At 37.4% G+C, this 14,866-nt stretch overlaps 1 gene segment (V, D, J or C); it reads right to left on the reverse strand.

Annotated features, from left to right (window-relative positions):
* Positions 1–11,421: 11,421 nt before the first annotated feature.
* On the reverse strand, positions 11,422–11,897 carry LOC120532200. The segment is given in 2 exon segments: positions 11,422–11,738; positions 11,822–11,897. Coding segments are annotated over 2 exon segments (369 nt in total).
* Between the last annotated feature and the right edge of the window lie 2,969 nt (positions 11,898–14,866).

Below are 14,866 nucleotides of genomic sequence, written 5' to 3' on the forward strand. Positions count from 1 at the left end.
AGCAAGACTTGGGCTCAGAATTATATGTAAATATGGTTAAGCCTGACTCAGACTCACGATAATATGTAATGATCCGTTCTATATTGCTAAGCCCGAATTACTCTGGGAACAGTTATTCTGCTGCCATTTAGCAGATGAAATAACATCATGCTGCAAAAAAATTGCGAATATTTCTATGTATTCTGGTACTTTATGGTATTTCCATGGTAACTCATCAATAGTCATAAGTGGGATGGAGCTTTCAACCAATAACACAATGGAAAGTGAAAAAGCCATTAAAAACCAGTCTTAGAACTAAATGAAACTGAACTATTGCTCAAATCAAGTGAAAGTAATGACAATGTGAATTGGTCAACAGACATTGACATGAACAGTAAATTTAATTATTCTTCGGTACATTTTGACCATTCAAGTTTCATTGTTGTTCTTGTTTGTAGTCGGCTTCATACTACTGCTGAAAATCCTGCATCTCCTTGTTGTTCATTTGCAAGTAACCCTGGCCTATTGATGTACTATTGATAATGATTATGACTTTGTGTTATTTTTCACTTATTATGAAATGCCTGCATTTCATAATAAGTATGACTATGATGAAGCCAATAACTGTACAAACTCTGAGATGTGTTTCAAGTAATCATCAAAAATATGCAGTAGGTATATGTTCCCAATCATGACATAAGTGTTGATGAAAGTCTTGGGGGTCAGAAGGGAAGGCTGACCCAGACTCTACCGCAATAAATAAATTTCCGCGAAGTAGGATTCTTTATTTATAAATCTAATATTTTTGCAGTTAGAGCATACAAAACCTGTTTACAACCTTCTAAATACGTTTTTCAACATTATTAGAACCCTCTAGACATGAAATAACACCCTTTAGTCAAACGTTTAAACAGTGCTCCATGACAAGACAGAGATGGCAGTTCTTTCTCACAATTAAAAGAATGCAAACATATCTTTCTCTTCAAAGAAGTGTGCGTCAGGAGCAGAGAATATCAGAGAGAGTGAGAAAAGTAAACAATCAAAAATCAATAAGGCTGTTGGGCTTTTAAGTGGAAGCACCACAATAAAGCGGCCGCAAGGAAGGGATCAATGTGAAGGTAGTCTTTCAGCATTTTTTAGAGGAGCTTCCGTATATTCTAAGCAAACAGCCTCTATGCAAACAGCCCCTCTGCTCACAACCCCTCCGTCAGGAGCAGAGAATGTCAGAGAGAGTGAGAGAGGCAGAGAAAAGCAAACAATCAAAAATCAATACGTGCTGTTAGAGCTTTTAAGTGTGCGAAGCACCGCGAGCGACGCATATCGTATATCATTGAGGAGTTTTATTTAATACGTAATACATGCTCTGATTGGGTAGCTTCTCAGCCATCCGCCAATAGCGTCCCTTGTATGAAATCAACTGGGCAAACAAACTGAGGAAGCATGTACCATAAATTAAAAGACCCATTGTCCGCAGAAATCCGCGAACCAGCGACAAATCCGTGATATATATTTAGATATGCTTACATTTTAAATCCGCGATGGAGTGAAGCTGCGAAAGTCGAAGCGTGATATAGCGAGGGATCACTGTACAGTGGAACCTTGGTTCACGACCATAATTCATTCCAAACCGAAGCAATTTCTCCCATAGGATTGTATGCAAATACAATTAATCCGTTGCAGACAGTACGAACTTTATGTAAATATGTAAATATATGTAAAGATTAAGCACAAATATAGTTAATTACACCATAGAATGCACAGTGTAATAGTAAACTAATGTAAAAACATTGAATAACACTGACACAAAACACGCAGGATTCCTGCTCAGCTACACGAGCAGGCTCGCTCGCACTCTCTCTTTCTCTGTAGCACACACACCCCTCCCCCCCTCTGTCAGCAGCAAACGCTCGATCTCTCTCTGAGCTCCCTCGCTCGCGCTCTCTCTCTGAACAGAGGGGAACATTTGAACAAATCCGAACTTTAATTTAAAAACAAACCACAAGCAACCAAAAAACATTGCAGGAGTTCATGCTAATAGCCTTACAGCCCGATTGCTGTAAACATTTTTTTTTAAATGAGTTTTAAGCACAGCGGAAAAAAAAGGAACATTAGAAGAAATCCGAAATTTATTTAAAAACCAACCAAGCCAACCAAAAAAGTAACAAAATCACGCTATTTTAGCCTTACAGCCCGATTGCTGTAAGCACTTTTTTTAAAATGAGTGTTAAGCACAGCGGAAAAAAAGGAACATTTGAAAAAAGAGAAAAGTAACATTGCAACAATTCATGCTATGAACTGAAAAATTAACTTTTGAAAAATCCGTAATACAAAAACCACCAAGAAAACTAACCTTGCATGAGTCGAGTTCTGGCATGAAGTGAGAAAGAAGAGTCTGGCTCCACAATGGAGGGATGTTTTCTTTCAGGTGTTTTCTCTCTTGTGATTTCTTGGGTTTCTGGTGTTTTTAGCTGTTTAGCTGGTGGGAGCAAAAGCCTCATGCAGCCATTCCAAAAACAAAGTCCCTGTGACCCAGCCCATCGTGTTTGCCCTCCACATTACTGGCAGTCTGGCTTTGTTTACATTGTGCTGCTTGAAAGCACGAAGGTTCTCAAATTGGTAAATGAGTAAACTGGTAAACAGTTTTTCCACCTCTTCCAGCACTTGAAGCCTCTGCCTGGTTAACACTGTAACTCCTTTTGCAATATCACCTGCTTTAATACAGTAGATTCTTTCTGCTTTAGAATAGTCGAAATCGTAGATTTTGACTTCTTGTACTCGGCGGCAAGATCACTAGCACGAACACCACTCTCAAACGTTTTAATAATTTCTTTCTTTACTTCGATTTCAATTTTCTTCAAAAATTTCTTTTCACCACTCTTCACTTGCTTAGAAGCCATAGTTAACTGCAAAAGCACACGAAATAGTAGAGGACAAAGAGAGTGCAGGTAAAGCATGCACGTCTGACTGAGAACAATGAACAGGGAGCGGCTCTGCTTAAATGAACCAGCCAGGCAGGCACGCGGCTCGCTCTCTCTCACTCTCTCTCTCTTTCTCTCTCAGCTGAAGGCAGGCAGTATGTGCACGCGAACCATCCCCCAACTCCATCCCCCAGCACATGCAGGCAGGCAGGCAGGCAGGCAGGCAAACACGTGCAGCAAGCTCCCCCTCCCCAGCAGGCACATGGCTCACTCGCTCTCTCTCTCTCTCTCAGCAGCAGGCAGGCAGTCTGACCGAGAACAATGCAACACGTGCAGAAATCATCGGCGCGCACAAACCGAAAGGGAAACTAGCTTGTTCGGATACCGAGTGTGTGGTTGTGAACCGAGGCAAAAGTTTGGCAAACTTTTTGGTCGTGAACCGAGTTGTACGTGAACCGAGACGATCGTAAACCGAGGTTCCACTGTACTTCACATTCAAGTGGGCATGATCCAGTATGAAGTTCTACATGCTGTTTGAAGCAAGCTATGTGTAAATCTAGAAGGTAAATGCATCAAGCTGCAGCCTGTGCACCAGTGGACACAAGGTATACCTTTCCTAGTGAAAAAAAAGAACATTTTTTGGCTTATTTCTTCTGGACAAACATAATGCTCTGGAGGCTACTGAGCAGACAGCTCAGTGAAGTAATTGCTCCCACTTAGCATTAAATGTTGTTTCTATTTGTGTCTACATTGCTAATTGTCAGTATTTGGATACAACTATGGGAGCAATCTTTATAGAAAGGGGGAAATTAAACAGAGAACAGCCAAAGAAACATACAGATTTAAAGTTATGGCAAGGTATAAATAGTTATGAAATCCTGGATGTTTTCCAAACATTAAATACTGTGTCAGTTTGTGAGAGTAGAAAAAGGCTGTCATTTAGAGGTGCAACAGAAAAAAGCTTCCCTGCCTTGAAGTGCTTTCTGCATTGATTACATATTCTGAGTGATTAATGGACAATTGTATTATTAGTATTGTAAGGTTTCTAAACTCTTTTGGGATTCCACCTAACGGGACGACACACTAAAGAGTGTCCTAAAGCACAATCGCTGTGTCTGTCGAACACTGCTTTTACATTGCTGGGGCAACTGCAGGCTCCCAGGACTGCAGTGGCTCATCGCAAAAACAAATCTGAGCCAACCATGGTCCACGCTATAAGCGCCTGTCATCGATGGGTGATGCAAGTAACATTATAGATGCAGGGAACAGTATTACTTGGCCATGACCCTGCCTGATTGCTGTGTCTGTGTATAGGAGAGCAGTAGATCTCACTACAATAAATAACCGTGCTGTTCCTGTTTCAACCTGAATAAAGCTGGTTTTGCTAAAGTACTGAGACTCAGCCTCGTGTTTTGAGATGCTTGACAGGGACACATACATCACAGTATTTTCATGATAATTTGCATTTACTGTGGAACAAAGTAGGCGTATAAAGGAGTGCAGCGAGAATTTATTTCTATTACATATAAGGCATGTGTATTGATGTATTCATCAATTTGTGTCAATTTCCAGGTCTTTATAGCTTATATATTTGCCGGCAGTAATAAAATTGAAAGTTAGCTAATGCCATGGATGTGTGGATGATTAGAATCTATACTAATAAAAGGCAAAGACCTCACTCACTCACTCACTCACTGACTCATCACTAATTCTCCAACTTCCCGTGTGGGTGGAAGGCTGAAATTTGGCAGGTTCATTCCTTACAGCTTCCTTACAAAAGATGGGCAGGTTTCATTTCGAAATTCTACGTGTAATGGTCATAACTGGAAGCTGTAACTGTAATGGAGATGAGCTTGAATGCCGTGGGGGGCGGAGTTTCGTGTGACATCATCATGCCTCCCACGTAATCACTCAGTACATAGAAAACCAGGAAGACCTCCAAAAAGCGCTAAAGAAAACATGCATTATATAATTGAGAAGGCAGCGAAACAATAAGAAGCGAGCGAGTGACATATACAACCATATTCATGAGTTCTGCTACTTCAGAAACAAAGCACGATGTAAACCTAAACTTTAAATTAAGTTCATAGACAGGCTGCCGCTGGCGTTTGTAATTTAGTGCCTGCCCATATAAGGCCGTCCGTCAGTGGCAATCCAATAGCAAACTCCCACTAAATATTCACGGGCTAAGGACTGTGCTTATGCAGAGGAAGATGAGATGGTCAGGGTGGTGTTTGGCACAAACTCAGCGAAACTGCGAGAGAAAGTTTTAAGTGCCAGGACTAAGGTAACATTAAATACAGCCATGGACATAGCACGAGATGGCACCAGCACAGCTGGAAACCTTCGATGCATGTACACCGAGTGGCTCACGTGAACTGACGCAGTGCACAGACAAAAAGCAACAGTTCCAAAGACGCTGAACAAAAACACAATTACACAATTGAAAAGGCAGCAAAAAATATGAAGCGTCTGATACATACAAGCATATTCATAAATGCATCTACTGCGGAAACAAAGCACACGGTGGAAAAAGTTAATGTCCCGCTAAAGGAAGACAGTGTAAAAAAAAAACCTGTGCATGCAGTGTGTCAGGTCTCAGATAAAGAAGAAGACGAGCTGTTTATTGATGCAGTAAGAAACGAATCGATGAATGAAACCTGTCATCTTTATAACGATTGACAAACACGGAATGTAACTTGAACACAACACATCCTACAAATACGAACCTGATTGAAAGAAATAATGATAATCAAATCCTTGATGACAGCAACACTCAGTAACACTCACAAAACAAATACTGTATATTGACAGTCATGTTACGTTATTTTAAAATGTTCCCTTTTCTTTTCATAGCTTTTTAACACACTACTTCTCCGCTGCGATACGCGGGTATATATATATATGTATATATGTATATATATATATACCCCGATCTACATACTCGAATAATGGATACTTTATTCGCCATCAATGATTGTTTTGGTAAAGCCATACTCAGTGTATTCATTAGATGAACGGTAAAAAAGTAAGAGCGAGGGGAGGATGACTTATTGAGGCATGCAGGCAAAACCACAATAGCACGCGGGCTCATGTACAAAAAATATATCTTTTCAAGTTCTATTTAGTCCATATGTGTCAAACTCAAGGGCGCGGGCCACATCCGCCCGGCGTAATTATATCCGGCCCGCAAGATCATTTTATATACTGTATTATTGTTATTAATGACCCGGGTATATGAAGCGCTTTTAACACAATAAACTACAGATCCCATAATGCAGCGCTTCAGCTGCCTTGCCGAACACTTACCGCGTTAATCAAGTCTAGCTTATGATACTGCAAGTTATTGCGAAGCTAGCCCACATGATGCCGAAGAGAAAAGTTGATTCTGAAAATAGAGCCTTTAAAAACCGATGGGAGGCTGAGTATATGTTTACTGACATTGCCGGTAAACCCGTGTGTCTCATTTGTGGAGCTAATGTGGCTGTAATTACAGAATTTAATCTTTACAACGACTAACAAACACAGAATGTAACTTGAACACAACACATCGTACAAATACGACCCTGATTGAAACAAAAAATGATAATCGAATCCTTGCTCACAGCAACACTCACAAAACAATTACTGTATATTGACAATCATGTTACGTTATTTTTAAAATGTTCCCTTTTCTTTTTCATAGCTTCTTTAACACACTACGTCTCCGCTGCGAATATATATATTGTAATGACCCGGCAGTCAGCGCTGGCGGCATGGTGCATTGTGGGTAATTCTGTAACGTTCACTGTTTGCGCTGGGCAAGCAAGGCAGTCGATTTCCTTTTGTATTGGGAATGTATATGTGTATCGTGTTGCAGTTGCTTGGGAGGTTTGGGACATTTGTAGCCCAAGTATAATAAGTGTAACAGTTACCATCAATGAGAAAGATGTCTTCAGAAATGACCTTGGCAATGGCCTTGCAATATGTTGAGCTTTGTTTCTGACTATCTGCTCTAATAAAGAGATACAAAAGGACAGAGCTGTGTGTTGCTAGATTTCATCTATGCAATTATTACGGAGACACTCGGAGTCGTGCGGTGTATGGGACACGAGTGCTCGCCTACTTAATGAGCTGGGTACAGCTGCGTGCATGACGCTGGCATTCCGCTAGCCGATAGCTTGGGGGAAGTGCACGGCAGAGTTCGGCTCCGAAAACTTCAATACTCAAACCACGGGTTGCTACAATATATACCCCGATCTACATACTCTCAAATAGATAAGCCACACACCATGGCGCAATTGTAGAGGCTTCGCCTCTATCGCCTACATCCGAGGTTTGATTCCCGAGAGGGGATGCACTGAGTATGTACGCGTGCTTCCCGATTCATTTTACCCTCGCATCTCCTTCGTTTGAGATGTATGAAAAAATATGCGGTTAACGCAGAATCATGTTACGTTATTTTTAAAATCTTTCCTATTCTTAGCACAAGCACAGCTGAGAAGCTTCGATGCATGTACTCCATAACAAAAAATAACGCATTTAATCACACTTTCAATTCCAAGCAAAGGGGAACTTTTGTCAATGCATGATTTCCTGGTACATCGATTACACTGATGCACACAGCACAGCTACAAAAATGTTACACTCGAAATGAAGCGCGTTCCTACGACTGATCGGAGGAAAATTTAATTTCAAAAAACTACCCGAGCGAAACCTTGATAAAAGCATGGTTTTCTGCACACTGAAAAGCAAGCAAAATTAGATGCATTACAGAAAGCGGACTTTGTGGCTCTTACTGGGGATCATTGGACTTCCTTGACCGTTAGTAATTCTACTTACAAAATGTTCAATGATCACACTGTTTTAGCCTAATGTACAAAATAATTTTGGCTAAGGTTACTCAGAGTTTAAAGATTAAGTTGGTCAAATTACCTTTTGTTTCTGACTTATTTTTTTAAGAAGAAAAACTGCACTTTATGTTGAAATTTTGGTTATTATTATTTAAAGAAAATACCATTCTGAAAATGTACTTAAAGTACTTAAACTACCACTTTATTTTTAAGTCTGCCCAATTTTAACCAGGGATGATATTTTTGTTTCTGTTTTGAATTCAAATGCAGTTTAAAAGCATTTTTTTTTTCAGAAATTAAAAGAGCTTGAGTTTACAATATTCATGTCCATGGATATTATTTGATTCTGTCGCCCACTAAAACACATTTGCGATTTGGGGCAAATTTACGTGTGCGATTACATACGATTAATCAAGATTAATTATTACACAGCCTCTAATTAATTGGATTAATTTTTTTAATCGAGTCCCACCCCTAATATATACATATGTAGATTTGTATATATATATATATATATATGTGTATATACAGTATATATGTAGATATGTATATGTGTATATATGTATATATATGTGTTTGTGTGTATATTATTGTGTATATGTATATATATGTGTGTGTGTGTATAAATATATATATATGTGTATATATGTATATATATTTATATGTATATGTGTATATATATATATATATGATGTGTGTATATATATGTTTATAAATGTGTGTGTGTGTGAGTGTATATATATATATGCCAGCAACACTCATGACAATGACAAAACAATTATATTGTCAATTATGTTACGTTATTATTAAAATGTTTCCTTTTCTTTTTACTTCTCTGCTGCCAAACGCGGGTATTTTGCTATGTATATATATATATATATATATATATATATATATATATATATTTATATATATATAGAGAGAGAAAGAGAGATATGACAACAACACTCATATCAATGACAAAACAATTACATTAACAATCATGTTACGTTATTTTTAAAATATTTCCTTTTCTTTTTCATAACTTCTTTTAACACACTACTTCTCTGCTGCGAAGCGCGGGTATTCTGCTAGTTCCAAATAAATGAGCTGAACTTTAAGTATAAATCAGCTCTTACACAAGGTGAGCACCATTTGACATTAGTTTACAGTTTGGATATGCCTGCTTTGTTACAACTGTCGACAAATTCAGCTGTAATGTCAGGAAATATTACCTACTAATTTGTCATATTTTCTGTCTGCACATGTTTCTCTCCGTGTACTGTACAAAATAAATATTTTTATTATTATTTGACTCTTGTTTAAATTTAAGAGGTTTTAAAGTACTGTGGAATTATATATTTAATATATTTGTGGTGTTATATGTTACAATGGCGTTCTTCACTTTTGTCTGAAGTATCTGTTAAACAATAAATACGTTTCAATTTAATTTTTGTATTTATTAGGGAAATAAATTTGTGAAATTCCTTTTTTCGTTGATGTTTTAAGCTGTATTTTTAAAAGTATTTTAGTCATCCATACTTGAGCCAGGAGAGCCAGTCCTGTTGGTGTCCATTTAGGAAAATCATAGGCTCTAATTGGCTTAAGGGAGGGAGCTGGTAAAAATTAGTCTGATACTGGTTGATTAATAGAAACACCAGGTTTCAGGTGTATAAGAGTCAAATTTAGGAGTGCTTTAACACCTTGCTTACACAATATGATTATGTATTAATCATATACTTGCAACACAGTAGGTTTTTTTTTTTAATAGAAATAATACTAAAACATACCTTAATGCTCATATGGCCCTTTAAATGAGAGGTGTTTCTTCCATATTAAAAATATATAAATATCTTACAAAAAGTATAGTACATTATGTAGTTATATGGTGAGAGTTTTGTAAGATTTGCTTTCAGATTTATGTACGTTACAGATATGCCATATAGGTTTCATGTGTAAGTTTTTCTATGAAAATGGCAATAATCTTGCAAGAAATAAACCATGTCCTATAGGGAAAGTGTATGACAAATACAGAACAATACTACTTACACAGTACAATTCTGATTGGTAACATACTGTATACTAATTTACCATTCTGGCCATATAAAATTCTTACTGTATTTTTCCATATGGGTTGTAATGGCCACTAGAAGAAAACCAGCTTCAGAATGGGTAGGGGATGTTAAGAATGGTAAACAAAAGCCAAGGACAACTACCCAAAATGATTCTAGCTGAACTACAAGATCAAGGTCCATCAGTGTCTAATCCCACTATTCATTTCTTTTTGAGTGACAGTGGGCTCAATGAAAGAAGACCAAGGAGATCTCCACTTTTTAAAGAGAAACATAAAAAAGCTAGATTGTAATTTGCTAAAATGCATATTGACAAGCCACAATGCTTCTGGGCTTTGTACAGATGAGAGTAAACTGGAGCTTTTTGGAAAATCACATCAGCTCAATGTTCACAGATGAAAAAATGAAGCTTGCAAAAAACAAGCACACATTATCTATTGTGAAATATAGAGGACACCAGTTATATATTGGGGATGCCTTGCTGTATCTGGAATAGAATACCTGGAGTCTGTGCATGGTGCAATGAAATCTTGAGGCTATGAAGACATATGGGAGGGAAATGTACTGCCCAGTGTTGGAAAGCTCTTTCTCAGTTGCTGGTCATGGTTCCTCTGACGGGATAATGACCCATAATACACAGCTAAAAGCACCCAAGATTGGGTAAGAACAAAACACTGGACTATTTTTAAGTGACCTTCTATGAGCCCTGATTTGAATCTAACATCTATGGAAAGAACTGAAACATGCAGCTGGGAGAGGGCACCTTTCAAATCTAACACAGCTGGTGTACTTTGCTCAGGAAGAGTGGGCCAAACCACCTGTGGACAGGTGCAAGTCTCACTGAGTTTGTAGTCATTGCCTCTAAAGGTCCCATCATTTTTGTTCATGTCTTTTTCATTTGAGTTATTATTTGAAATATTCTGTTGAATAAAAACTCTAAAGCAATGTTTGAGTTTTGTTGAATATGGAATAAACATTGGGTGTCAATTGCTTTTGTCAGTTTTAAATTAAATTTAAATGACGACTCACATGTATAGTAATTTTTATCACAAGTGAAAAACATATTACACCTAAAAATGATAAATATGATGCCAAGACTATATTTTAGTTTCCTTTAAAGAGGGTCACTGCTATGTATTTGCACTGAATAACTTTTTTGGTTTTACATCAGTGTATATTGCTTAGCTGTTGTCACTTCTCAAGAAACTGGTCAACAGGTCAACCATTTTTCAGCTACGTGGCAGCCCATCATGCCTGCTATGCTGGAAGCCATTAACTGACTGGTAGTCAAACCTCTCCTCTAATTTTAATTGCACAAATTTACATTGCTATGCTCCAATTAGAAAAAATTAGAAATTAGAAAAATTAGAAAAAAAAAGGCAGGGATTGTGGTTTAGTGGTTAGGACTTCAAATTCTGATGTTGTGGAATCAGATCCCACTACTGACACTATGTGACCACAAGAAAGTCAATCCATCTGCTTGTGCTATGCTTGTGTTGTGAAAAGAAACCTACTGAGTTAAAAAAGTACCTATTTCGGTAAAGTTTTAAAACTCCATAGATACAGAAGATGCTAGACTGAAAAATATTGTTGTCAAATCACTCAACCTTACTTTTTGTTAGGCAGTTGCTTAGGATTTCCTCATTGTGATCTTCGTGCACAATAATAGACAGCTGTGTCTGCAGTTGTTAGACTCCTCACTTGTAAGGATAATGAGTTACCAGATTTGCTAATAGTGATCCGGTCCTTAACTGAGTCATGGTACTTTGTGCTTGCATCGTACCAAATAATACCAAGCCACTCCATTGTCTTTCCAGGGAACTGTCGAATCCAATTGGAGGCATAGCTGCTATCAGTCAGAGAATAACCAGAGACGGTGCATGTCAGTGTAAAAGAACTTCCCGGCTTCACTGTCACAGTAGAAGATGTTGGAGTTAAGACAACACTGCACTGAGTGCCTGAAAGGAAACAGGAGAACAGCTGTTAGAAGATATTAATTAATATTACTGCTAGTGCTAACTGAATAATACTGTATACCTACAAGAAAATAATGATAGAAAGCAGAATAAACCCTTCAATGCAATTTTTGCCATCTTTAAAAAAATCTTTAGCTTAAGAAAACAGGATTTTATATTATGATCAAAAGGTGTTATACGACTAGCTTTATAAGGACTTTTCCATAACTGCTTTGCATATAAATTTACATAGTAGTCAAACCTTTCTGTTTTACAGAAAAATGTGACAGTCCCACAAGTTACATCTAAAGAAAGGTTTATTTGTGTAAGAAATATAAAGTAATATAATTTATTGTTTAACACATTATAGAGGAATGAAAAAAAGTAAAGTCTGCATGTTGGTTATTTTTGAATATACAATACAAGTGAAGTAATAAGTAACAAGATTGTTATTTTATAGCATATATTATGATCAATTTATTTCCATAAAGGATGTTATAGTTCCTCCTCATGGCTTCAAACCCATGGGCTTGAATCCATGAACTCGCATTCAATACATTTTCTTCTTGGTAATACTGTTTTACTTCTGTATCATTATATGTGTGTTGTAGATTAATTAGAAGTCTGTGTTAGACCATTATGAGTGAATGAGTGCGTGTGTGTGACAGTGTATTGATAAAGATTTACTCACTCTCCAGAGGTCTTTCACACAGTAAAGCCATAATAAACACTGGCTACTTGCAATCCTGAACTGAATATAGGGATTAAATAATGAATATTTGGGTGGTTAAATGAAAGTATGTTTGCCCAGTGATGAACTGGCCCCCCACCCAGGGTTGTTTCTTGATTTCTGCCAAGTACTGCTGGAGTAGGTTCTATCCCTCAAAACCCTAAACTAAAATACATCAGTTTGTTAATGTATGCATGTTCTTCTTGGGTTGGTAGGTTTTCCCCATTCATTCATTCTTAAATGAATATATGTTACTCAATCACATTTTTTTCTTTAAAGTAATGTGAGGTGGGTGGGAAGGGCCACTGGTACCTGAGAAAGAGATGCTGAAAAAGTGTCAGAAAGTGTGGAGCTAAAGAAAGATGATGAAACAACTAGAGAGCAGCTCTTGGAAGACCCACCACTCTCCTTAAATCCAAGAGAACGTAGAATGTCTGTGACTCTTGGGGAGGATACTGGATTGGACTCATTCACAGAGTTAGGGGACGTGAGTGCAGTTGTTGTTGCTTTAGACTACAAGTAAGTGAATTATCAGGCAGTGGACGTGTCAGAGAAAAGGGCATTTGAGCCAAATGAATGGGAACATGAAACATCAGAGCTGTCAGAACAGTGTTGGAGGTTTGGTAAACAAGTAGAAGCCTTCCAATAAAACTCACATGAGGAAGAGACCCAATATTTCAGTATATTAGGCTACCAGTACCATTTATGATAAAATGTCATCCAAATAATGCTGTGAAAATCACACAAAATAAATAAATATCAGCATTATACAGTATAAAAACATATGTCAACATTTTTAAATACTCAACACCAAAAGAAGAAAAAAATGAATATTACTAGATTTCAAATTTTTCTTCAAAAGGCAAAATGCTAAATTACATTGTACAACAGTAATCAATGAGGTTTTTGATAAATATTCCATAACAATGAGTTGAGCAAATTCACGCACTTTTTAAATTGCATCACAAAAAAATCAATCAATGGGTCTTAAAAGAACTCCATCCTTCAAACCCCAAGATAGAACTGAATAGTCCAGGTTAAAATGCATACACCTAAGCAGAGGTCTGCTGAAAACACTGAAAAGATGAAGGGCCTGCCCAAGTAACCTAAATACAGGCTGGCAAAGAAAATTTCACGTTGAGGTTAAGAAATGACTCTGTATCACATGGTTTTGAACCCCCGTCTTTGAGGACACACATGGCTACATGTTTTTATTTCAGACAATTTCAAAATAAGGGCCTCTTCCTTATTTTTACTTGATTTAATTGTTTAGTGAGCTGTTCTTTTTATTTTCTTATTTTTAGAAATAATTAAATATATTTTTGTCAAAACTTGAAATGCTTAAGCTTACTTTGACATTTTCTTTTTAATTCACTGTTTATTCACTTATTTGTATTCAAATAACTGACTGCTACAGTGGGAAAATTGTACCACAATTCACTTGTCTGTTCATTTGTAGGAATTTGTACTTAATTTCCTTGAAATTAATCTTAAGCATGACTTGTGCTCAGAATCAGAATCAGCTTTATTGGCTAAGTATACATTATATACACATTTAATGAATTGGACTCCGGTTTTACCTTGCTTTTTGTGCATGTGTATGCGGGTATATAAAGTAACATTTCTACATATATAAGAAAAATATATATTTGTATATACATATCTACATGTATATAGGAAATGTGTAAAAGACTATAAGCAGTTACATTATATACACATGGGGACCAGTTCAGTACAATGGATGATAGTTATTGACTGGTTTATTGCACAAATATTATCTCTGATGCTGTGAGATTAACTTGAGTATTCATGAAAGTGATAGTCTGTGGAAAGAAACTGTTCATGAGTCTGGTAGTTTTGGTGTACAGTGCTCTGTAGCGCCTACCAGAGGAAAGTAGTTGAAAAAGATTATGACCAGGGTGTGATGGATCTGCAATGATGATTTCTGCCCGTTTCCTGACTTGAGATCTGTATTGGACCTGAATGGAGGGCAGATCAGCACCAATGATTTTTTCTGCAGTCCTGACTGTCCATCGTAGTCTGTTTCTTTCCTGTTTTGTGGCTGAACCAAACCAGACTATGATGGACGAGCAGAGAACAGACTGGATTACTGCAGAGTAAAATTGGATGAGAAGAGCCTGAGGCAGGTTGAACTTCCTGAGCTGACGCAGGAAGTACAACCTCTGCTGGGTCTTTTTGACAATTGTGTCTATATTTGGTGCCCACTTCAGGTCCTGAGTACGTCTGAGCTGAATGTGTGTGCGTGCGCGTTAATTGTTCTCTGTGTGTGTGTGCGCGTGTGTGTGTGTGTGTGTGTGTAAGTAAGAAAGCGAAATATGGAGACCACTGGGTAATGTAGTTTAATTATGATTTGCTGAAACTGCCTTGTGCATATACATTT

The sequence above is a fragment of the Polypterus senegalus genome, chromosome 1 (genome assembly GCF_016835505.1).
Source record: "Polypterus senegalus isolate Bchr_013 chromosome 1, ASM1683550v1, whole genome shotgun sequence".
NCBI classification, from domain to species: Eukaryota; Metazoa; Chordata; class Cladistia; order Polypteriformes; family Polypteridae; genus Polypterus; species Polypterus senegalus.